Consider the following 24,937-nt stretch of genomic DNA (forward strand, 5'->3'; position numbering starts at 1 on the left):
AACGTAGTTGGCGTGAGGGGGTGTAGAAGGACAGTCGTGAGTTGAGGCAGTCTGGACCGATGTCGTAGAGTGATTTGTGTGCGTGGGTAAGCAGTCGGAAAGTGATCCTCTTATTGACGGGTAGCCAGTGTAGGTCTTTAAGGTGACCAGAGATGTGTTCGTTGCGTGGGAGGTCTAATATGAGCCTGGCTGAGGCGTTTTGGATTCGTTGGAGTTTCTTCTGGAGTTTTGCGGTAGTGCCCGCGTAGAGGGTGTTTCCGTAGTCCAGTCGGCTTGTGACCAGAGCGTGGGTGACTGTTTTCCTTGTATCGGAGGGGATCCAGCGAAATGTTTTTCTGAGCATGCGAAGAATGTTGAAGCAGGAAGAGGATACGGCGCTGACTTGTCTGTTCATTGAGAGTGAAGAATCCAGGATGACGCCTAGGTTCCGTGTGTGGTCTGTCGGGGTGGGTGCTTTTCCGAGGGCTTCCGGCCACCAGGAGTCGTCCCATGCAGAGGGGGATGTACCTAAGATGAGGACTTCTGTTTTGTCTGAGTTCAGTTTCAGACGGCTTTGTTTCATCCATTCGGCGACTTCTTTCATTCCTTCGTGTAGGTTAGTTTTGGCGGTGCTGGGGTCATTGGTGAGAGAGAGGATCAGTTGAGTGTCGTCCGCGTAAGAGATGATGTTGAGGTTGTGTTGGCGTGCGATGGCCGCGAGGGGGCTCATGTATACGTTGAAGAGGGTGGGACTGAGTGAGGATCCTTGTGGTACGCCGCAGATGACTTCAGAGGCCTCGGACTTGAAAGGAGGAAGGCGGACTCTCTGGGTTCTTCCGGTGAGGAACGAGGAGATCCATTCAAGTGCTTTTCCTTGGATTCCGATGTTATAGAGGCGTTGTAGGAGGGTGCTGTGGCAGACTGTGTCAAAGGCTGCGGAGAGGTCGAGGAGGATGAGGGCGACTGTGTCTCCATTGTCTAGTAGCGTTCGAATGTCGTCTGTTGCTGCGATGAGGGCGGTCTCAGTGCTGTGTTTTGCTCGGAAGCCAGATTGGGAGGGGTCGAGGGATTTGTTGGCTTCGAGGAAGGTGGCGAGCTGGTTGTTGACAGCTTTCTCGATGACTTTGGCCGGGAATGGGAGAAGCGAGATGGGGCGGTAATTTTTGAGTTCGGTGGGGTCCGCTGTTGGTTTTTTCAGAAGGGCGGTGAGTTCAGCGTGTTTCCAGTATTCCGGGAAGGTGGCGGAGTTGAAGGAGCAGTTGATGACGTCTCTGAGGTGCGGAGCTATGACGGAGTCTGCTTTGTTGAAGATGTGGTGAGGGCATGGGTCTGTGGGGGATCCTGAGTGGATTGAATTCATCAGGCGGATGGTGTCCTCAGCGGAAATTGGGTTCCAGTCGTTGAGAATGTTCACGGGGGGAAGATGATCAGCAAATGGTAGGGTGGGTTGATTTCCGGGTTGGTTGTCAAAGCTGTTGTGGATGTCTGCAATCTTGTTGTGGAAAAATGATGCTAGGGAGTCGCAGAGGGCTTGAGAGGGGGTGATGTCGTTGGAGTTGGCCGAGGGATTGGAGAATTCCTTGACGATGTTGAAAAGTTCCTTGCTGTTGTGGGCGTTGTTGTCAAGTCGATCCTTGAATGCTGTTTTCTTGGCTTTTCGGATCAGTTGGTGGTGGGTGCGGGTGGCGTTTTTGAAGGCGACCTTGGTGCTGGTGGTTGGGTCTTTTTTCCAGGCCTTTTCAAGGGAGCGGCAGAGTTTCTTGGACTTCTTGAGATCATCGTTGAACCATGAGGCCTTTTTGCTGCCAGGTTTGCTTGGCCGTTTTTTCAGTGGTGCTAAGGTGTCGGCGGTGTTGGATAACCATAGGGTGAGGTTAGCGGCGGCTTCGTTGGCGTTAGAAGAGGGGGTTGGGGAGTTTTGAAGGAGCGATGCGGAGATTTGGTCCGTGGTGATTTTGTTCCAGTTTCTTTGCAGGGTAGGTTGGAGGTGGGTGTAGGGTTTTGGTTTGTTGTAGGTGAAGTGAACGCAGCTGTGGTCAGTCCAGAGGAGGTCCGTGGTGTGGCCGAAGGAGACATGATTGCTGGATGTGAAGATGGGGTCGAGAGTGTGACCTGCGATGTGGGTGGGGGAAGTGACTAGTTGTTTAAGTCCGAGGTTGGCGAGGTTGTCCACGAGGGTGGCGGTGTTGCGGTCGTTGATATTTTCAAGGTGAAAGTTGAGGTCTCCCAGAAGGATGTATTCTTTGGAGGGGAGCGCGTGTGGAGTGATGAAGTCCGTGATGTCTTCACTGAATTTTGCGCGGGGTCCTGGTGGTCTGTAGAGAAGGGTGCCTCTGAGTGTGGTCTTGGGGTCGATGTGGATCTGGAAGTGAAGGTGTTCGGAGTTGGCGAGGTTGGCGTCAGAGCTGGTTGAGATGCGGATGGATTTCTTATGGACGATAGCGATTCCTCCTCCTGTGTGGCTGGTGCGGTCTTTGCGAGTGATCTTATAGTCTCCAGGGATGGCAATGGTGATGTCTGGTGTGGAGGAAGCGTTCATCCAAGTTTCCGTAAGGAAGGCGATGTCCGGAGAGATGGTGTCTAGTAGATTCCATAGGTCAATGGCGTGCCTGTGGACCGATCGGGTGTTGAGCAGGATGCATTGTAAGTGGTTGGGGTTGGGAGTCTGATGTGTGGTTGTAGCGGAGATGTTGTCGGTGCCGCTGAATTTGCAGGAGTAGCATGAGAAAGGTCCATGGGTGTGTCCAGGAGCGGCTTGAACGCAGTTGGGGGCGCGACCGGGGTTAAGGGCTAGGAGGGCGGCGGCATCGTAGGTAATGCGGGGGGGCTGGGCAGCGCGAGGGGCAGGGGGTCTGGCGCTGGGTGCGGTCCAGGCGCGGACGGGCGTAGACGGGCTTACCTTTGGCGCACCTTCGGCGCGGGTTGGGCGCGGACGCTGCGCGTAGACGCTGCGCGCGGAAACTCCTATCATATATGGATGGTGGAGGGGCGAGGGCGTCTCAGCTGGGAGGCGGGGCGGGCACACGAGGACAAGCACAACAAACAAAATGGAGGCGGAGGGGGGGGCACAGCGGAGCGCTAGCGGCAAAACGCGTTTAAACAATTTAAACAGCACAGAAATGCACCAAGCGCTACTGCAGCAAAGCGCTAAGCCTGCAAGCAACAGTTGAAAAATACAAGGCAATGTGAAAGCAATTCGGCGCTACGATACCAGCAGTCAGCAGGGAACAATTTAAACAGCACAGAGATGCACCGAGCGCTACTACAGCAAAGCGCTAAGCCTGCAAGCAACAGTTGAAAAGTACAAGGCTATGTGAAGCAATTCAGCGCTACGATACCAGCAGTCAGCAGGGACCCTGGGAGCGACCACTCGGCTCGTGGAAGAGGAGTCAGCACGCCAGATGGTCACCCTAGCGTCTCCACGAAGTGATAATGGGAAGTCGGTGTTGAAGAATGGTCTTAGAGACTTGCGTAGGTTCAGTTCTGATTTTATTTCAGAATTAAGTACTTGTAAAAACACCCACAACCAGAGCCGTCCAGTCTTGAGGAAGCCAACGTCCAAAGTGACGTTCGAGGAATCCTCAAGACTGAACATGGGGTTCTAGAATACTTAGAAGATCTCTCGTATAACAGTCGGCCACTCTAGAATATATCGTTTAAAGAAGTCGGCACTGTCATTGCCTATGCTACGGTCATTTTGTATAGGAGAGAAAGTTGGGCTGCTTCGGTGGTTAATCTTACTTGGGTACCATTGAAAATTACGATACCCTTCTTAGCAGTATGAAAGACAAAACACTTCACTTCGTCAGCGTTTGTTTTCATTCCAATACATATCCGCCCACCACACAATCCTACATCGTTTAAGTATTTCCTCTTTGTCTATGATTTGTGTTGTTGTTTTCCTTCCGTTTACTAGTTTTTCCCCGTGAACGAGTCCCTTTTCCATGTCTAGCTTCGCGCCCCAGCTCCAGCTCCAGCAGTTGTTGTCCCCGTATCGCACCTTCTAGCTCTCTCAGTATTGGTTCTTTAGTTTCTCGCGCTCCTCCCAACGACCAATAGCTACACTATGCTGACCAAGGAATTATATACTCTATGTGCACGCGCAAACGACCTGTCGTCATTGGCTATCCCGTGTGCACGCGCACTCTACCTCTGGCTATTGGCTACAGAGCATGCACGAGCATTCAGTGCTTCCAATCATCGATAGTGTAAGGTCACGCGCGCCAATCCGCTATCACTGGTTGTTCCTTGTGCTTATTGTCCCTCCCTCCCGCCATTGGCTATTCCGTTCTGCGCGGCGCCTCCCCCCGTAGTCGCCGCTCACTGTCCCCAAGATGGCCGCCGCGTCAGTTGGGGTGTCCGCGCGCCCAGGCGCCGCCCGCAGGGCCCCTGCTCCGGACCCGGTGAGTGTATGTGGCATACAGGGCTGCCTTGCAGCCTCGGGGAAAGGCGGAGTCCTGAGAGGGGCGGGGCAGGGCTGGGGGCGGGGGAGGGGAAGGCCCAGAGCAGAGGGTCAGAGGCCCTGAGTCAGTACAGTCGACTAGTGTTTTCCTTAGGGTTTGTCCACTTTGCATAGACTATGTCTCGCTTGTGTACTAACAGTTATCCCTTACTATGCACCACCTTGCGTGCCTCAGCACTGGACTGTGCCCAATGCCTTCCACTACTGTGCCAAATTCAATCTGTGCCCAATCTGTCAACCAGTATACACTGTTTCACTTGTGAATGTATTTCTATTCGTCCTCCCTCTTTCTCCACTTTGGCTTAATCGCCTCTATAAGTACCTGTGGAATTTGGAGCCTGCGCCGCCCCCCCCCCCCCCCGCGCCGGTTCATGTCCTGTTTTAATGTACTTAATGGGGCATATTACGTTGTCATATTAAATTTGCAGTGCCTCCATCCTGAACCAGGAAACCCTCTGTATGTGCCTTACACAGTTGAGGAAAATACATTCACATTTGTCATTGCGTGGCTTAACCCCCAACTGTGCATAGGTATGACACTTCAGAAAAGCAGTTATCACTCCCAGGGAAGCATAATACATCACCTTGCACTTCACGCACTTACGCCCTTGTTGTTCCTTCTCTCACATATCCGATCTCCTTAGGTGAGGTACTGCTTCTTCTTTACTCCACCCTAGGCAGTCGTATTAGTCCTCTGGCTTGTGTATACTCATACTTGCCATTACCTACTTTGTAGGTGGTACCTCATTAATCTGTGAAGCAGCTTCCAGTACATGCAAGAAGGTGAGAGTGTTATTCGTAGTCTTAATGGTGTGAAAAGGTCCTTTTCCCATTTGGACATTACCAAGGACCCCTCGCAGTGACATGCTATTGGTAGCCCTTAGGGGTTCCTCATGGCTTTAAGTGAAACTTTCCTGAGCTCTGCAATATCTTGCACTTGTTGCAGTCTTGAGTACTTCAGGTTCACACTGAAAGTGAAGGAAACCGTGCAAGTAGATCATGAGGTTGTCGATTACTTTTTATCTTTTAGCACTGTACATGAAGACTTTCCCTCCTTGAGGTGATCGTTTGATAGCAGAGGATGGGAGTGAACTTGTAGAAGTAAGACGTTTGAGCCATACATTCAAGCAGCTACGTTGTATGCAGGCTAGATGCACCATGCCAATGCATGCAGAATAAATGTATATAGATTATTCCTCCTATCTAAATTCATCCATGGGAAATTGATAGCCATTACCTTTTGTTATCCTAGAAGTAAGAATGTAGGTGATAGAACAGCAACCTCAACAGCAATCTGTGCATGTTGGAGCTTTGATTTGAATATATATTTGAGTTGTCTTTTGGCCAAAGCAAGAAATTTTAACTCCTATTACCCAAAATACCAATTTCGATCGTGACAGGATTTACTTTATCCCCTTTGTTACCCACCAGTGTCTGCTCTCCTGTTTCTGTCCTTATCTTTTCATACTGATTGGCATATTTCTTTACTGTAATGTTACATGCTGGACATTTTTGCCTGGTTGGTTTCTTGTTTTTAAGTTTGAAACTTATCGAGATATTTGTAAAAAAAAAAAAACTTCATAAATGTCTAACTTTCTTTTTTAACCTGCTGGACTTTTCTGTTTCTTACTGGCTATTCTTCTTGCTAGTTGACCCATTCTGTGTCTTCTCTGAAGTGATAGATTATTTCTCATACGCTTGGTTATCCCATTGCATATAAACTGATTCTTGTTGTTTCTTATATACACTGGAAATTATATATCAACTCCTGCTCCACATTTCTCATTTGTTGACTCTTCTGTTTTTTTTCGCATGCCAATTTCATTGATGTTTTTCTATTTATCTGATTCATTGATTGCATTTCCACGTAACCGATTGATTGATTTAATCACTTACATAGCCACACTACTCATTCAGTAACAACTTTCCTGAAAGCCCCATCACCTGATGATGACTCCTTGTGATTTGACATTGATTTTTTGTTGTTGTTTATCTTTCACATCCTTTGAATTAGTTATTTAGCTATATTTGTTATGCTCAGTTGAAATCCTTTTTAATACAAATTCACTCTGCTTCCCTCTTGTTGACATCTCAGGCCTTCTCCACTTCATATTCAACTGACTTAAGGAATGTAATTAAGATGTTTGAGAGAACACGGTTAATTCTGGTTAGACCAAGAAATTAAAAGCAGGTGTTCATATTGATGCAGCATCAAGAATACACTTGACAGGCAGTATGTAAACATAGGCTCCGTCTAATGTATATACCACAGTAATGGAGCAATGTGAGATAGCGTTTTTTTTGTAAGTGTATTTTTGTGAGATCGTTTTTGAAAATAATGAGAGCACGAGAAGGCAGCAATGTATTCAGAGAGTATTCAATATTGCAGATGCACTGCCCAAAATAGATTTCTTAACAGTGCTCCTATTTCTCAGCTTAGTGGTTCCTGTACATTGGATGAACTTGATATTCAGTTCCCTAATGCCACCAGATATTTGTATTTTCTGGGTTATGTAATTAGGTTTATTCATGTGGAGTCCTTTAGAGGTGATGCATGTTCTTTTAAAGGTGCTTCAAATATTTTTAGGTGTTGGAGATCACTTCAGCTTAGTGTAGAACTGCATTGAGAGGGCTATTCTGGCTTGAGGGAGTTTGGTCATGATAATATTGAAGTAGTCAATCCTGGAGTTAACCATTCCCTGTAAAACCAATTTTGAATCGGGCTTGGGCAACATCCCATGGTTCAATTCCAACCGGTTTAGTCAATCCAGAATGATCTTAACTGTGACTTTAGCATGAGGATTGAAGTGGAGTTTGGGATTGAGTTTGAAGCAGAGAGTTAATGGCAGTGACAATCTTAGGATCAGTCCCTAAAGTTTTTAGATTTTCATACAGTTCTAGGAAAGCATGTCTTTTGGTGTGAGAGAGGAGGAGAACTTCTTTATAAATAGGACTTAGCTGCTCTTTTGCCTCAAATGTTCTTATTATTTTTTTTGTTAGACAGTGGGACAGGGTCATACATCTTTGGCTCCACTGATCCTCAGGTATAGCTGAGTGTCTTTAGCATATTGATAGAAGGAGACTCCAAGGTGGTCAGCTTATCGCCCAGCTGTTCAATATGTAAGTTAAAAAGTAAGGAACGGAAGGGACACCAAAAGGAACTTTTTATGGTTTATAAATAGTTTCCTTTCTTACTGGATTCTGTTTGCTTGATTGGACTTGAACTAAAAAAGAACAGTGACATCAAATCCCATTCTCTTGTTGAGTATGATCAGAGAATATTACGGTTCACAGTATTCAAGGCTACTGAAAGGTCAGTTATGACTAATACAATGGCCTTTTTCAGACAGTTAGACAGTGCCATCAGAGATAATGTGATGTATTTTTATACTGTGGCCTAACAGAAACCTGATGATTCCTCATGGAGTTAAACATGTTATGGTTTACTCAAGTTGGTTTGCAGTGCAACTTTAATTGGATCTCAGTAATAAGGGCAGTTTGGTGATTAATTGTTAATTCTTTACCTGTTCATGGTTTGAGTCTTCCTTTTTTACCACAGAGCAGACGTCAAATATTTAGGGATTCAAGGGCAGATTCACCTTTCAGGGAAGCATTGACTATGGGCAATTTGTACAGAATGAGGCCTGATTTATATTCCTAGAACTGGGGAATGATTTATAAAGATCAATAGCATACCAAAGGGCTGTGTTGTCCTCAATGTCTATATTTAAGATAGTAGAAAAAGTGGTGCAATTGCTGCTGGAGCAGTTTGCTTGACCAAAAGTTCTATTGTTTTTGTTCAGCTCAAGGGGCAAGGGTATCAACATCCTTCCCGACTCATAACATTTTATCAATTATATTGGATGAACATTCACTACATCTTGATTCTGGAATTTGGTCAGAGGCGTTAGCATTTTTTTTATTGCGTTCAGGGTTTCTTTTAGTATTTGTCATTGGTTATTAAACTAAAAAGTTAAACAAGTTTAGTGTTTAAACTAATGTGGTCTTTAATGATATATTCTAGTCCCCAAGTAGGGAGGTCAAAGTATTCATTATGTGGAAGATTTGTTCATTGAAGTACTTGGGTTCTAGTTAGTTGAGGCGAATATTGATAAAGTGGGGAATCAGAGGTAGTTTTATCCAAATTATTGCTATACCTCCATAGAACCAACTTTTTAGCTGGTGCTATTGAATGGGATAGTACGCTACTGGGATAAGATTATTATTTTTTTATTTCCAATTTTTTTCATAACAAATAAAACATCTTCGGTCAATCAACCATCAATCATCTGCTTCAATACAGTGTTGGGGGATCAACAAAATTCTCTCAGTCAAGCAGAATAGGTTTATTGATGTACTTAATTTAAGCATTAGAATAAAACAAGAATGTTTTGTGTTGACTCTTCTCATGACTTTCTTCAGAGGCTAAACTATTGATATAACAAAATCAGATCATTATTCACAGCAGTAAAGAGTTAGAATTAGATCCACCATAGACATCAGTGTTCATAAGATTAAATATTTAAACAATTCACATTGTCATTGAAATGGCTCCTGATTTCCATGTAGTGATTCTGCAACACAGAAATTGATATGCTTGTACCATATCTGACTGGCTAACTTAAGCAATAAATTGATGAATTACCTGTAATCCGATAATGGTTCACATCTACCATTCCTTGAGTCTGCCGAAAGGTACTGTTTTAAGATAGTCTAAATATCTCTCAGGCGTGAGGTAATTGGCAGGGCTTCCGCTTGAGTCTCTACAGCATTATTATAGAAAATTGCCTCTTTGACCCAATATGATAATGTATGGGAGGGGCTTTTAGCCTTTCCTTGGTCCTTTCTGAGTTGGGCAACTTTCTGACAACTCATTTGCACTATTAGTTGTGAAATGTTGATTTGATAAGCTGTCGTCTTAGTGAGCTTATCAAACACATATGTCTAGAATTTGGCTACTTGTGGGCAAGTCCAGGCCAAGTGTATAAAGTCTGCACTAGAGTATTTGCATCTGTGTTAAGTCCATTTGGGATGTAGTATATTCTATGTGACACTTTGTGATGGATTAACCTATGTCTGCTACTGAGTGAGGCCTCAAATGTTTCAATTTAGTAGTAGAACTTTACTGAGCCAGGGATATCCACATCTAAGCCCTTTTCCGGATCTGGTTCTTACTATTGTTTAAGGAGATATTTTTTGCATTGGACATAAGCTGGTATATTTTGGTAATAAGACCTCATGAAGTGTCAGACATGATGGTATTGCCTAGCATCATCAGCGAGGTTATCTCATTTGGAAAATCGGGGTAGAGGGCCTGGACAGCATGCCTTAGTCTAAAGTACAGGAATATATCTAGAGGGGAGACCCCCCCCCCCTTTGAATTATTCAAGTGTCATGAATCTTCTCTGGATGTATAGATCTCCCATTCTTAGTAACTATATAGTAGTGAGTTGAATCGTAAGCAGATTTGTTAAACAAACAGTTTACTGTAATCCAACTGATCGCCCACAAGGACAAAGTCATCTTGAATCCTCGCCTGCTGTTCTATGTGCAAGCACATTCAATTGTAAACAAGAAACATGGTTAGAGTAACATGGCACGAGGTGCTATGAGTTACATCACACAATACTATATCATCTCCCCCCTAGCAATTAAAACAATAACACTAAAGTAAAAAGAGAAAACAAAAAAATAACAATACATAAATGACAAATTTATCGAAGTCTTCTGCTGTAAAGCATTTGTGAAGAGAATATGGATGGAGAGGATCCTACCAAAGTTATTAAGCACAAGATAGTAAAATAAGCATTAAAACATTACAAAATCTTTGAATTTCTATGTATTTTCACTTCTCGCGCCCTCGTGCATCCTGCTGCAGTATGACTTTCAGAATTGCTACAGAAGCTAACATCTACATCAGTAACCAAATCATGACACCATGCCTTTGCCATGGTGTCCCTTGTGGGCTGTAATTAATGAATAGAGTCAGCGTACACCTAATCTAACAAGAAGATATAAACTATTCAAAGGTACACTATTATGCGTGCCACCTAGTTAGAGGCAGCCAGCCTCACATTGAAGAATGTCTGCAAGTGAATGTTGACTTGTATACTGGGTGCACAGCGTGGTATGTTAATTCACCTAATCAAAAAGTGTAACACAAATAGACACATTTCAAAGGAATTTGAACAAAAATAAGTCGTGTTTTACACAATCAACAATGAAGCCTTTATTTGGCTTTTCTTCATCTGTTATCAAATTTGACTAAAACAAAATCATCGAATGAATACACTAAACAAAACATCAAATTTGAACATAATGATAAGTTTAACAAATCAGCATGTTTGTCTGATCTTCGGAAAGTATGACCATTGCATTTCGGGATTTAATGTATCCCTTCATCAGAGGGCACTGTAAAATGCAAACAAACCATCAAAACTGATATGAACAAAATAATTATATTCTCATTTTTTAAAAGAAAGTCGTACAGTGGAGGCAAAATTCTGAAACCTGATAAATGTGCTTACGCATGGCAAACAGTGAAGTGTAAGCGGAGGAAATGAATAGTGAATCAATCGAAAAGCGAAGAGACCAGTGATGTGTTCTCTCACCCGTGAGGGAATCGTGATTGTAACAGAATAAAGTGATTACTGCAGGCAAACGGAATGGCCCATCAAAGATTTCAACATGTACCAAGTGCAACATATCCCGGTGCAAACTGGCAAAATCCTGTTGCAGACGATAAAATCATAATAATAGAGAAGCTTACTAAATATATGCCAATCAGACTCCGCTCTCTATAATGTATCCAAGAATGAACGGTATCTGATGTGCAGTGAATAAAAACTCTCAGCATACTGTAGAAAAAAAACCAGAGTTGAAAAAACTGGTATCAGGGAAATGGTTACCTCTCAGAGCATCCATTCAAGTTGAAACACTTATTCCTGTGACTGGCAGCGGCTAAAACACTGGCTCCCAGAGTCAATAACTCGTCAGCGATAGAAATATGTGTTAAAAACAGGGACCCTGTATATAATATCATTAGCAGCAATGAGTCTGATGTACTTTGGGCGTGTACGACATGTTACTCCATGGTGTACCCTCAATGTTACAGCGTTACCTGCAATTGTGGAGAATGTGACTCAAAGATGAACGTCTTAAGTACGCATCCAAAGCTCTGCTGTTAACACGGTCATTTTGATGACTGTATCGCTGCAAAAAGAAGATCAGCTAAATAAACCGCGTAGAACACACACAACCAATGTATGGTTCTTAAGAGTATACAAGGAGCTCATGAATATCCCTCCCTTGCCTAGATTCTAATTTAGATAGATGTCACCGCAAGCTGTCTACCGCCCGAATTTCAAACAACCACTACTACAACAACAATAACAGCTGAATGAGTTTAATGACGCTCACGTAACAGATGTTAATTACAGGAATGAACCGGACGTAAATTTAAATCCCCGCAATCAACGTTGAGGTGACCGACGGACTCAAACTCACTGAGACCCTTGCTCGGATCACCACGAGCATGGGCTCCATCTTTAAGTAGTAAATAGTATTGCGCAACAAAAATGACTGCTGAAGGAGTGTGATTAGTGCCAATGCCTGCCGAAATCTAATTAGGTCTATGATGAGCAGATTTAACTGCAATCTAATCATGGTCTCTTGATCCCCTTGCATGTGTACAATGTTCGGTACTACACTATTCATGAACTGCACAAGACACCAATGCACCCGTAGAACTAATCAAATAAATATTTTCCAAGTGACGATGGAAATGCTCTATTAAAAAAGTATGTAATACAGGGCCTTTCCATACGTGAGATTGCATACGTGAGAATAGACGCAGACAAAAGAAAAAGCAAGAAAAGTTATAAATAGAATAAATGGTGACAACATCAAGGTGAAAGTTAGAAACACAGTAAATTGGTGAAGAACAGTTGGAAATATCACCTACAAAGAGCGAACATAGAACTGCCTGAAGTGTCAGAGAAAACAGGACATATCAAGTTTATCATTTAAACCTCCAGGGATCTTCGTCTGCAATGACTTAATCCACCACACTTCATGTTGAGAGAGTAATTTTGCATTGTCTCTGCCAGTATTACAAATTAACATTTCTAAAGTTGTGTATCTCAGTTGTGCAATGGTGTGCTGGTGTTCTAGCCAGTGTGTCACTAGATGTGATTTTAAACTTCTAGTCCGGATTGTACTCTTGTGTTCTGAGATTCTGACCTTAATTTTGCGTTCGGTTTTGCCTACGTATAATAAACTGCAGGGACATTTGATACAGTAGATGACATGTGACGAGTGACAATCTCCAGTATATCTGAGATGAATTTGTTTACCAGAACTTGCGGACATTCTTCCCTGTAGGTTGTAGCCATTGTGCCCAATCTGAGTCCAGACCAGCATCTTTCTTCCTGTTTATAATTCTGGCTTGCGCTTTGGCGGTTTTACCAAATACCCTTTCTTCCACAAACCATTGCCTTCTAGCAAGACTAACCCTTTGCTAATTTTGCAAACCTTTGTTGGAGATGAAAACGCTGGCTCCCCCTTTCTGATCATAGTAGGTCTTTTGATCAAAACATAATCTCCAATCATTAAACCAGCATGCTCATTGTGAACGATACCAAAATCCAGTTTCAATTTAACCTGCTTGTCAGTTACTCTTACAACAACCTGTTCTTTCAAGGTTGTAACCCCATCCACTTAATTTCTGATTGCAAGTTGATCCTTTAACTGTGGTGTTGTCAAGTTCTAATGTGGGTTGCCAGGGCAGATATCATTGTTATGACGTCCCCTGGATCTGGGTGTTAGAATGCAAGAAGAACCATTGGGACTTTTGGTGCAGATTTTGCTGTAGTAGGACGCACCTTCCTGTTCTCCCCTTCCATTTTAATAAACATAATTTTATCTTCTCTCGTTGTACCATTCTCACTACATTTACCATGTGGGAAACAAAGCTGAGTGGTCTTGTCTCCTTCTTAACAACAAGAACGGACTGACCCTTGTGGTGCAATGTGGTTTAGTGTTGTATTCCCAAACTTTCTGTTCGAAGAATTGCTTCACTTCTATACATACTGCAAGGGCAGTCTGTACTTCCTCCTTTATTACTTTGTTCCCTCTCTCTACTAATCCATTTGATGATTGTGAGTACAGTGTAACTCGTAAATGCTTGACCTCATGTCTTGTTAAAAATTCACGCATTTGTTCAGACACAAAATGTGAAACTTCTGTAACTAAACACCTTGGTGACCCTTCTGTGGAGAATACCTGCTCCAATAATCTAGTCGCTGCACTTTTTGTGCGAGAGTCAAGAAAGGAAAAATGCAGCCATTTAGAAAAATAGTTGATCAGGAGGATGGCACATCTCATGTCCTGGGCGCTGTTGCGGGGAGACCTCGTGTGGTTGACTTAATCCAGCGGCGGTGCATTTAGTCATGGACTCGCCACGTTTGTGTGCGAAGGTCTCCCCGCAACAGTGCCCAACCCACGGGACTCCTGGCCACACGCTCTTGAGGATTCGTGCCCATTGTAAATCATTGTTTAGAGCCACAACTTTCACTGTATATACTCGTGCACATCTGCACCATGCTTCGTTTTCGCTGATAACACAATTGTCACTTGCGTCGCCACCTTTTTGTGTCACGTACAAATTTTTAGCACCAAGTCCAATTCGGGTTGTTTGTTTTCATATTTATTTACCTACAGTGCTGCTACAACTGTACCTTTGTAATTTTGATCACAATTAAATGATGCCATGTGCACATTTTTAAATCATTACAGACTCTCCCGTTTTCTGTTCACGTAATGTTTTATACATACATGTCTAATTGTCATTTAGAGTGATACCGGTTGAGATATTGTTACTTTGCCCGTCTACATATAAGGACATGACCTAGCTTCTCCTGATGATTAATATACTTTTGTGAGCATATTTCTTTTTAATAATGCTGATCAGGGGCTTGATGGCGATTGCATAACAAAAAGGGAATAAAGGGCATACCTGTTTAGTGCCCATGCCTGTATTGATTATGAGGGCCAATTGTCAATTTTGTTCTAATTTGTGCACATGGATTAGTGTATAATAGAGCAATCCAGCCATTTATATTCCCGCCTATCCCCAGTCTCTTTGATACTGCAGATAGGTAGGACCAATCAACGGCAATCAATGCTATGTGAGCATTTAGTAATATTGTGTTTATTTGATGTTTTAAAGATAAAACAGTACACAGACTATAAGAGGGCAAACACTTAGGAATAAATCAAGCTTGCTCAGGGGGGGCATCCATCCTGTCATGTAGGGATACATTTGATTGCCTATAATTTTTTGCTAGAATTTTGGTGTTCAAGTTAAATAGTTTAATAGCACTCTAGGAGGTGCAATCAGCAGGATCTTTGTCCAGTTTCAGAAGGTTAGAAACTGCGGCTTTCCCTCATGACGAGGAAGGTAGAAAGCTCATCCCTCTTGCCTCTCTGAACCCCTCGTGAAGTAGGGAGGCATTATATCAGGATATTCGTTATATGAAATTCTGTGTTAAGACTGTCTCACACTGGTGATTTCCTCACACAAATTGATTTAATCACCACTTTGATAGCTCCAACTGGTATTGGTTCAGTTAATCTTTCTGTTTCATGGGCTTCAGTCCACATTAGAGTGGCATCAGTGGGAAATGCCTTTAAGTGGTCATCTCTGTTGTCTGTATAAAGCTCAGAGTAAAATTAAGTGAATTTTAGGAGAATATTTTGGGAGTGAGTGTGTCTCATGTCTTTATCATCGACCATATCCAGACTCTCCCCTGTGACCAATTTGGAAATTAATTATCATTCAAGCTTTCTTCTCTGCCGGTCTTCTTTTCCATAATTCCATGCCACTGTATGTTCCCCCAAAAATCGAACCCCTATTCACTGCTGAGGTCTGCTGCCAATTGCAACTATGGTGGCAAAGGGAAACCCATTTCCTGCCCTGAGAACTGCATTGCATCCTTCTGCAAAAGGGACATTGCTATGCTGGGGTTAGTGAAGAAAATTGACTTGTCAATGTGAGTGGCCTTTAATGCTATCTTGTACAACACTACATATTACAAGCCACGCTGTTGTAGTTTTTTTTTTTATTTGGGTAAATGCCTTGCGGGACTCCTAGACAGAAATAATGAATTCAGGGTACAGCAATAACGCAGACCCTTCATAGTTCAGGTCTCTTTTGTTCTGGGCCAATCTCAGGGCATCTTCACAGTAGTTGAGTAGTTTGTATATAATGGGTCTAGTCTGGGTCCTAGGCGATGGCCTCGGTGACAGTGAACAGTAAGCATGCTATACTATAAAAACTAGAGACAAAGTCTCCGATTCAATCAGACTTCAGCAAATTCTGAACAAAGGGCTCCATGGGTCCAGTATTTACGGTTTTGGTCTCCTTGTTATGGGCATGTTGTTCCGCTTAGGACGTGCCGCCAAATCTTAATTTTTTATTTGTCCAGCTCTCTTCTCAAGCTTTTGTGTCTTTTTCCTCTGTCTGCCAGCATTGTCTTCAATGCTTGCTAGGCATTCTTTTTGCCATTTGAAGGTGTTTGCTGTGTTTTTCAATTCTATCTTTCAGTCTGGACATGCAGACAGTGAGAGTAATCAATCTTCCTATCTAAGGTTTTAAGGCTCCGTCTCATTTCTGATAGCAATCGAAAGTCTTCTGTGTAGCTTGACTCTGACTCATGATCAGCGATTGATTTATCCTCCCTTCTTGAGGGCAGTCTTGGGGATTGTATAGCCGCAAAGCATAATATTCCCTACTTTTGCTCTGCTTTACCCATTTTGATTTGTGTATTATTGAGCAGTGCTTCTCCACTGAGTGTGTTCAAACGCTTTCCTCTGCCTGTCTGGTGAGAACTAGAAGTAGCACTGTGTATAGATAGTGGGTACACACTTATTCAAAGCACATGCTCCCTATTGGCCGGTTTGGCTCACATGTACCTGTCTGTGAATGTACAGTGCTAGTATGCTTATGGCGGTGCTATGGCCACATGCATCCAACGTCCATTTTACTGTATGATTCCCTGAACTGATTTGCTGTTGTCTCTACTATCAGGCGTTGCTCCTTGCCTAGTTTACAAGGAGTATTATTATCAGCCCTATGTCCTTAGAACATTAGTTTTCTCCATAGAAGGATCAGTACGCTCTAGGGGTTCTCTCAGACTGTCTCTGTATTCTCATATAGTAGTGCAGCCTCACTCCTCCATGTTTGTTGACATTAATACATCTCTGTGGCCCTACCTATGACCTAGCCAATAACCTCCTCACTCGAGGAACCTTACCCACAAGCCTAGTTCCAGTCCATGAATGGATTGTTCCCCAAACTAGCTCCCTCAGCCAATGCTCTAGTCTGATCTTGTGGACCAGAGCCTCTGCCTCTCCACATCACTTTCCCCTTCGTTGTGTCCCTGTAGACCACAGCAATCCAGCACTGCTGTGAACTCTAATGCTGCAACTGTCAACCCCTAGTGTAGCAGCGTCTTACACGCCAGGTATCTTTAGGCGCTCGCAATGCTTCTTAACAGGCCATACCATGCCCACAGGCCCGGCTGTCTTTTTAACCACTTGCCCTCTGCTGAGCCCTGGAATTGGTGTGGTGCTTCTATTAGAGTTCATGGCCCTTCAAAGTTATTGCTTGATGAAGTTTATCAAGGATGTTATTTGATAGATTTCTGGACCTTGTTCATGGTATCACTCTTTCAAGAGGCCGTTGTGGTATATGGCTCTCTAGCGCACCCCATTAATGGGATGACCTTATGGTTCCAAGAGTCTGCTGAAACCGTTTCCTAGCTACACCTGTCTAATGAGCCCTAATAAGGGAAAACCATTCCTGGGTTGCTTGTGTTCTGGTTCAGGGTGAATTTGGCCTGTCAGTTTGGGCTGGACTGTCCAATTGGCAGGGTCAATACTGATTTGCATATGTCTGGGTCCAAACTGAGGTGCATGGTGCGCTAAATCTAAATGGACTGGGATGTAGCCCAAATAATTACCAGTGGATGAGACTAATTAAAGGATTCCATCCATCACTTTTTTGTATACTTCACTGGTTCCTGTAGGGCATTCTTTTCTGAAGACGCTCAGTCAAGCATATATCCTTTGGCACTGGTAGCTTTAGTGTAGAGCTGGAAATGTTCCTCTGCATTTAAAAGGATTTAAGTCTTGAAGTGGCTACATGGCTTTTCTAAGTAAACATTGAAAGTGCCACAGAAGGTGCGTACTTGTCCAGCAGGGAGTTGATTGGATAGGAGTTCCAAGACTTCAAGAAAGAAGATACTTTTAAGGAGGATGATAGATAATGCTGATTTTCCAACATTGTCAGTGTATGGTGTTTAGTTCATTTGTTATGCTTGGAAAGAAGTGGAAATGTATGGATTACTCTTTGTACACACCACAGTCTTTTAAAACATTAAACAAACCACTCACAGTTTTATTTAGTTTGTGCAATCAAAATAGTTTGTATCCAACAGTAATTATAAAGTCAGTCATTGGTTAGGACAAAAGAGTTCACCAGATCTTGGTTAGAGCTGAACAGTTAAATGCACAGTCTTAAATTTAGTTCGATAGATCCTTTAGTTTATCCAAAGCTGATCTTCAATTGGTAATGTGGTACACAACTAGGTAAAATCCAAGCATATATTCAAAATAGAAGCAATTATTGGTTTGTCCTTTAGGAGGAAGAACATGGTAAAGGACACACAAGAGACCATCCCCTGGAGACACATTAAATGTGTATACTTTCCAATCCTTTTGTGCCATTTGTATTTATTTGTTTACTCTTGTACCAGTTCATCTTATCTACAGGTGCTGAACATGGTTTTTTTGTGTTTTTTTTCTCACCTTCTGCATCATCCACATTATCTGTTTCGAATAATTTATAATACAATACTTGGATTGTATTTGTTCTCATCAGCTGGTCTTTGTGTGTACCGCACCATATTATTCCTTCCAGCGGATAAACTAAGTGAAAGTTGGATAATTGTTAGTATCTAACTCGGACTGGTTGTTATGAGTGAGATTTCTAAACTAGGTTTCCCTAGGATTAGTTCAAGCTTGCTTAAGTGTTTGTTAGTGTAATATTTGGAGGACAGAGAAGATGGGGTCTGATTACAGTGAGATCTATATATCAATAAGAGGATACGGGACTCCGGATAGGCACCATAAATTGTTAACAGGAGAGACCATCATCCTCTAGCTGATGGGGTGATTTACCTTCTAATGCAAGTGTGTATTTTGTTTTTAGGTCTGAACATTCGTAGAGCATTTGACTTTGGTAGGGGCTAGGCATGCATGGGTGATAACTTCATGAAGATGGTTTAAAAATTAACCTAACATATATTTCTGCTGTTAATAATTTTAACATCAAGTAAATCTATTTCTCTAGCAGACAGTAGAAATGTACTGGACTGTTGGTGCACGAGGAGAGGAAGTAGTTGTAGACCATAGGTGGTAGTTTGGAGTACCATCACCTATGACGGAGAAGGTGGGCTGCTGTGTCTTAGAGAGTGGAAGATGGAACTGTTGTAGATTAAGATGACTTTTTCTAAGAAGGTGGAAGATGATGGATGATACAAGGTAATAGGGTATAGTGGTTGGCAAGAGGGAAAGGTTGTTGGTGAACATGAGCGTTCAGACTGTCAAATGAGCTAGAAGATAGTGGTCAGCCATAGAGGACCATTGTAAATGAGAGCAAGGACCTGCAGATAAGAGAGCTTGGGTGGTCCTATATAAGTGAGAGAGGAGACAGTTATAGGCAGAAGGGAAGAGCTGTTTTCATTGAGAAGACTGAAAAAGAAGAAAGAGGCATTGAAGACTCGAAAGAAAGTTTGCAGTAGGTGGTCAGGGAGTAGAGGCATATTGACGGAGATGGGGACCACACAGATGTCTGTTGCCTACAAGAGAGTGTAAATTGTTTTAGTGGAGGGGTGACTGCTGTGGTCTCAGAAAGAGAAGGAACTACTCCAGATAGACTGAGGGAACCTCTGTGTATAAAGACGAACTGACATGGACCTGGCACAGACTATGAAAAGAAGACTGATACAGACTAGAGGGAGTATCTTGCATACAGAGCAAGGATGGCTGACCTATGAAAGTGAGCAAGAAAATATTGTCTTAGAAGAGAGGAATGGAAGAGTGTCATAGACTAGAAAGAAAGATGACGCTTTAACACTAAACAGGTGGAAACTGTTGCATAAATAAAATGGATGGGGCTGCCAAAGGGGGATGGTTATAGATGGGGAGAGGGGACAGTATTTGGAGAGAATACGGTTGTACACTAAACAAGCATTGGAAATGCAATAGGTCTCGCAATAACGCGAGTCTGAACTATTAGCATTGTAAATGATAATGCCCTTTATTTTTGCGTTCTGGTTTTTGGAACATAAATAAAAAACTTTGTCATTTACAAGGCCTATAGCTTAAATTTGCGTTAAAACGAGACCTATTGCATTGCAATGGTGGTGGGGCTGCTGAGTTTTCTCTGAATCTGCACTCTGAATCTGCACTCTGAATCTGCACTCTGAATCTGCACCCACAATCTGCACCCACAATCTGCACCCACAATCTGCACCCTGAATCTGCACCCTGAATCTGCACCCTGAATCTGCACCCACAATCTGCACCCACAATCTGCACCCACAATCTGCACCCACAATCTGCACCCACAATCTGCACCCACAATCTGCACTCTGAATCTGCACCCTGAATCTGCACCCTGAATCTGCACCCACAATCTGCACCTACAATCTGCACCCACAATGTGTGAGTGGCGTTGCGTGTGTGAGTGGCGTTGCGTGTGTGAGTGGCGTTGCGTGTGTGAGTGGCATTGCGTGTGTGAGTGGCATTGCGTGTGTGAGTGGCGTTGCGTGTGTGAGTGGCGTTGCGTGTGTGAGTGGCGTTAAGTGTGTGAGTGGCGTTGCGTGTGTGAGTGGCGTTGCGTGTGTGAGTGGCGTTGCGTGTGTGAGTGGCGTTGCGTGTGTGAGTGGCGTTGCGTGTGTGAGTGGCGTTGCGTGTGTGAGTGGCGTTGCGTGTGTGAGTGGCGTTGCGTGTGTGAGTGGCGTTGCGTGTGTGAGTGGCGTTGCGTGTGTGAGTGGCGTTGCGTGTGTGAGTGGCGTTGCGTGTGTGAGTGGCGTTGCGTGTGTGAGTGGCGTTGCGTGTGTGAGTGGCGTTGCGTGTGTGAGTGGCGTTGCGTGTGTGAGTGGCGTTGCGTGTGTGAGTGGCGTTGCGTGTGTGAGTGGCGTTGCGTGTGTGAGTGGCGTTGCGTGTGTGAGTGGCGTTGCGTGTGTGAGTGGCGTTGCGTGTGTGAGTGGCGTTAGGTGTGTGAGTGGCGTGTGTGAGTGGTGTTGCCTGGGTGAGTGGCGTTGCGTGGATGAGTGGGGTTGCGTGGATGAATGGGGTTGCATGGATGAGTTGCGTTGCGTGTGTGAGTGGTGTTGCTTGGGTGAGTGGCGTTGCGTGGGTGAGTGTGGTGTTGCGTGGATGATAGTGGGCTTGCGTGGGTGTGAGTGGCGTTGCGTGTCTGTAAGTGTTGCTGTGTGGGTGAAAGTGGCATAGAGCCTTTGATGTGGCCTGGCGCAGGAGAAATGCTGCTGCTGCTAATTAAATACAAGAGTGGCCGGGAAGCGGCCGGGAAACACAAGTACGGCCGGCCACATAATTAGGGGAGGAGAAGCCGCACAGCACACGCTGGGAGAAGCCCTTTGATGTGCTGTTCGGCCGCGATGCGCGCTCTGTGCTGGGGGAGGGCCATTAGCCTGAACTCGCGGCAAGATCAAACGAAGGGTGGGAGGGACATTGAGTAACAGATGGCCATGAAAGTGTATGGGCCAAAAGCGCGTGCCTGTGGCCACGTGCACTCGAAGAAAACGCCACGAAAAAAAGCGGTGGTTTCACAATCAGTACGAGCACTTGAATTCTCGCCATTTCCCATTCCTTCGGAATGGTAAAGGCGAGACCTAAAAAGGGGGCTGCTGTAGCTTGAGAGAGTCACATTTGTAGTTCGAAAAAGCATAGTTGTTGATACACAGAAAGATATTGGACTATCATCGACTAGAGAGGGACCTGCAGAGAACTAACTAGAAATATGTCACATATCATATTCATAGTGAGAAGACTATTGTATATGAGGTAGAATTTCTGTCTTTTAATCTGGGAACCCTCTCTAGTCAGCAATAGTCCTGCCTATAATGTGTGACTATTTTTTCTGTCTTTGTAAGTTCCATCTCTTTTTATTTCATTCTTTATGCCTGAAAGTTTATTTGTGTAAATATTGGGTAAAAAACGTGGACACAGAAACATGGTACAGAGAAACATTAGTTGGTTGGATTCATGTAGGGGCAAGGGTTGTTAGTAAGTGTGTAGCGTGATACAGCGCCTTTGGGAATACATGAGATAAGCCATGCATTTACACTTAGCACAATAGTCTCCCCTCTCTAATTGGTGTAAGTCCCTTCCCACTCATTACCTAGACAGTGGAATTGTTATGGACTGAGAGTAGGACATTTGAAGATAGAGAGTGGAGACCATTATAAGTGGAGGTGCTTGTTGTAGAATGAAGGTGAGTATATTCCTAAGCACACCTAGAGAAATAACTGTTGTGGGCAGGGAGAGAGAGGCATGTTGTAAACGGAGGCATATATTCATGTAAGGTTTTCAGAATGTTGTACTGTAGAAAAGAAAGTACCACTGGCTTCCAATATCAAATGAGGAAGTGGAGCTTTTAGCATTGAAGAGGAAAGACTGTTTCCAGCTTATCAACCTTAAGAACTGCTGAAAAGAAACAATTTCCCTGTTGCTTACAGGTGACCTATACGGTGACAGATTTGTTGTTGAACTCTGAGCACATAAGCATTGTCTCTCCATAAGATGCTGCCATATCTTAAGGCCCATGGGTTTCTCAGACATGTCTTCAAATAAGAGGCTTCTTAAGTGGATGTTCGAAGCCTAAGCCACTGTTTTTCTTTTCTTTTCTAGGTTTAGCTGCCCCCAGCGGTGAGGAAACCCTAAGCAGAATTTATTGAAGGCGGTCCACAAAATAATTTTCTGGAAATGGTTTGAAAAGTCATGGTCGTTGTCTACACAGAATTTCACAGCTTTTATTTTTTTTTATGTTTGTTTTTTATTCTCCTGGCAAACAAGACCATGTGGAACACACTGACGTGAATGCTATGATTAACTGCTTCCAAAAGTCTTTTTCTTCCAAGCCGGGCAATTTTAGCACCGGGATATGGGCTAACAGCTCTATGGAGAGTGCAGCCACTTCACCATGGTAAAACTCGCTAACCCCCTTTACACCGGGTGGCTTCTGGAGGCAATCCGGAAGATCAAGAAACAGAAACAGCGTCCATCAGAGGAGAGAATATGCAACGCTGTCTCAGCATCGCATGGATTGGAGCGCAAGACTGTGCTAGAGCAGCTGGATCTGAGTGTTAAAGATGGCGCTGTTTTAAAGGTCTCTAGCAATGGGCAGAACTCCTACAAGGATCCAGAGAACCCTGGGAGGCTGTGCATTCCTAAACCACGGACCCAAACTAAGGGGGATGAGAAGTGTGATTTGGATTGGAATAAACTCATCTGTCGAAGCCTGGAGGTCTTGGGGCAGTCTGCAGGCTGCTCTCTCAAGAACATTGAACGCTTTCTGAAAAGCCAGAAGGATGTGGCTGCATTTTATGATTGCAGTGGCTCTTCTGTTTTTCACCAACAGCTGCGACTGGCTGTCAAGCGGGCAGTGGGACATGGGCGTATTCTCAAAGATGGTGCGTTATATCGACTTAACACTAAAGGGCGCGATGAGAAGCAGCAGCTCTTCGAGTCGCTGTCCTCTTTGCCGCCAGTCTGTCTTCTGCCACACGAGAAGGATAAGGTAAGGTTGGTTCTTGGATGTACCTACTGACCAATGCCTATGTTTCTGTCCAAAGCAAAGAGTACTTTAAGTTCTTTTCCTTGGTTCTCCTTTCCTGATGATGTTGTAACCTCATGGTGGTTACGCAGTATTCTATGTTGGCCCTGTGACAGTGCTGTATTTCTTATTCTGAGCCATCCCAGTCTCATAAGCTGCAATTGAAACGCTTAGGTGAAACACACCAACTCAAAGTGGCTTCTTTGTATTGAGCAGAGACCAGAAATTATACAGATGGGATTTTGCTGCTTATTGTTGTATGAGTTGATGGTTCCTGGAGCAAGGTGGTGTTCCTGCTCTGTTCTGTGGGAATGATAATGAACAATACAAGGCATCATTGATGGGGTCCTGCATAGGAGCAAATGGTGCTTTGTACTGTGGGAGATTATGGTAGCCTGTACAGAGGGCATCACATCTGCGCATTGTGGGAGGTGATTGTGTCTGCCTTTGGGCTGTGGATTATGGTAGTTGTTATTTCTTGGTGTTCACATAGCATGCATCTACTTATCAGACAAAAACACGCAAAAGGGAGTGCCTCAAGAGTCCAACAGTTGTATTATAGAGCTTGTTCTCTTTTTATCTCCTCCTTTCACGAATAACACAATTCTATGGTGTTGATCCCAATATACTCTTTTCCAAGACCAAAATAACATTTGAGCCGTAGTATGAAGTCTCCAAAAATTCTCTATATTATTCTTCAAAACATCAATGAAACCGACCGGCCAACGCATTAAAGGAGGAGAAAAAAAAGAACACACTCTATAAAACAATTGTTGGACTTCATTTTGTCTGTTCAATTGTATTTATAGTTGTTGTGTAGTCTGACTATTAAAGGGTAAGTGCCTACAACTATTACCTTACAAGACTTGCATTTGTGCGACCGTTTGCAGCCGTAACTACTCTTGCTTTGGTATTATTAGCATGCATCTATTGTTATGGTGCTTTGCAGAGTATTGCCCTGTTCTACTTTTTACAGACTGAGCACTCTTGTGTGGTGTGGAAAGAATGTGTGGTAAGGTTGGGTCTAGAAGAAAAGAAGTTGACGTTCTCTATTAAACTTCCTAGAATGTTTGAAGGATGCGACATCTATTAATCATCTACTTGTCCAAAAACAAGATACTTCATTAATCTATTTGGTTTTGGAACAAATCCACCTCTCCCTTTTCTGTCCCATGCAGTGAGGTGACAAAGAATGTTAGCATTCTCATGATATCAGTGCTCCAATAATGGGCTCTAAAAATGCCAGGACTCGTATTGTATACGAAGTTCGATTCTAGCAAGGATCTGATTTTGCCAACTTTTATGAACCTTACATACAGGTAGGAACTGAAAGGATGCACACTCAGTAGTTCCGGGGTTTATTTATTTTCTATCCAAGAACAGCAAGTAGTACAATGTAAAAGCAAAAATAGCAACTCTGAGGTACAACAAGATTACCATGATCGATAGATGAGATACTTTTAGTAGTTTCTTGAAAACAAACCGAGTAGGATCAGAGCAATAGACATAGGACGGTCACTCTAGAGTTAAGTGAGGAAAATGAAGGAATGAAACCATGAAGATCCATATGT

At 43.5% G+C, this 24,937-nt stretch overlaps 1 protein-coding gene across 2 annotated transcripts in view; it reads left to right on the top strand.

Moving 5' to 3' along the window:
- The first annotated feature begins 4,256 nt into the window (after positions 1–4,256).
- Positions 4,257–24,937, top strand: part of KAT6A (lysine acetyltransferase 6A) — a 1,535,407-nt gene continuing 1,514,726 nt past the window's right edge. For both annotated transcript variants that reach the window (XM_078666232.1, XM_078666233.1), the window contains exons 1-2: positions 4,257–4,382; positions 22,442–23,330. In XM_078666232.1, the coding sequence (XP_078522358.1) occupies positions 22,734–23,330 (597 nt within the window). In that variant the 5' untranslated portion in view covers positions 4,257–4,382; positions 22,442–22,733. The remainder of the gene's footprint in view (positions 4,383–22,441; positions 23,331–24,937) is intronic.

The sequence above is a fragment of the Lissotriton helveticus genome, chromosome 11 (genome assembly GCF_964261635.1).
Source record: "Lissotriton helveticus chromosome 11, aLisHel1.1, whole genome shotgun sequence".
Lineage (NCBI taxonomy): Eukaryota > Metazoa > Chordata > Amphibia > Caudata > Salamandridae > Lissotriton > Lissotriton helveticus.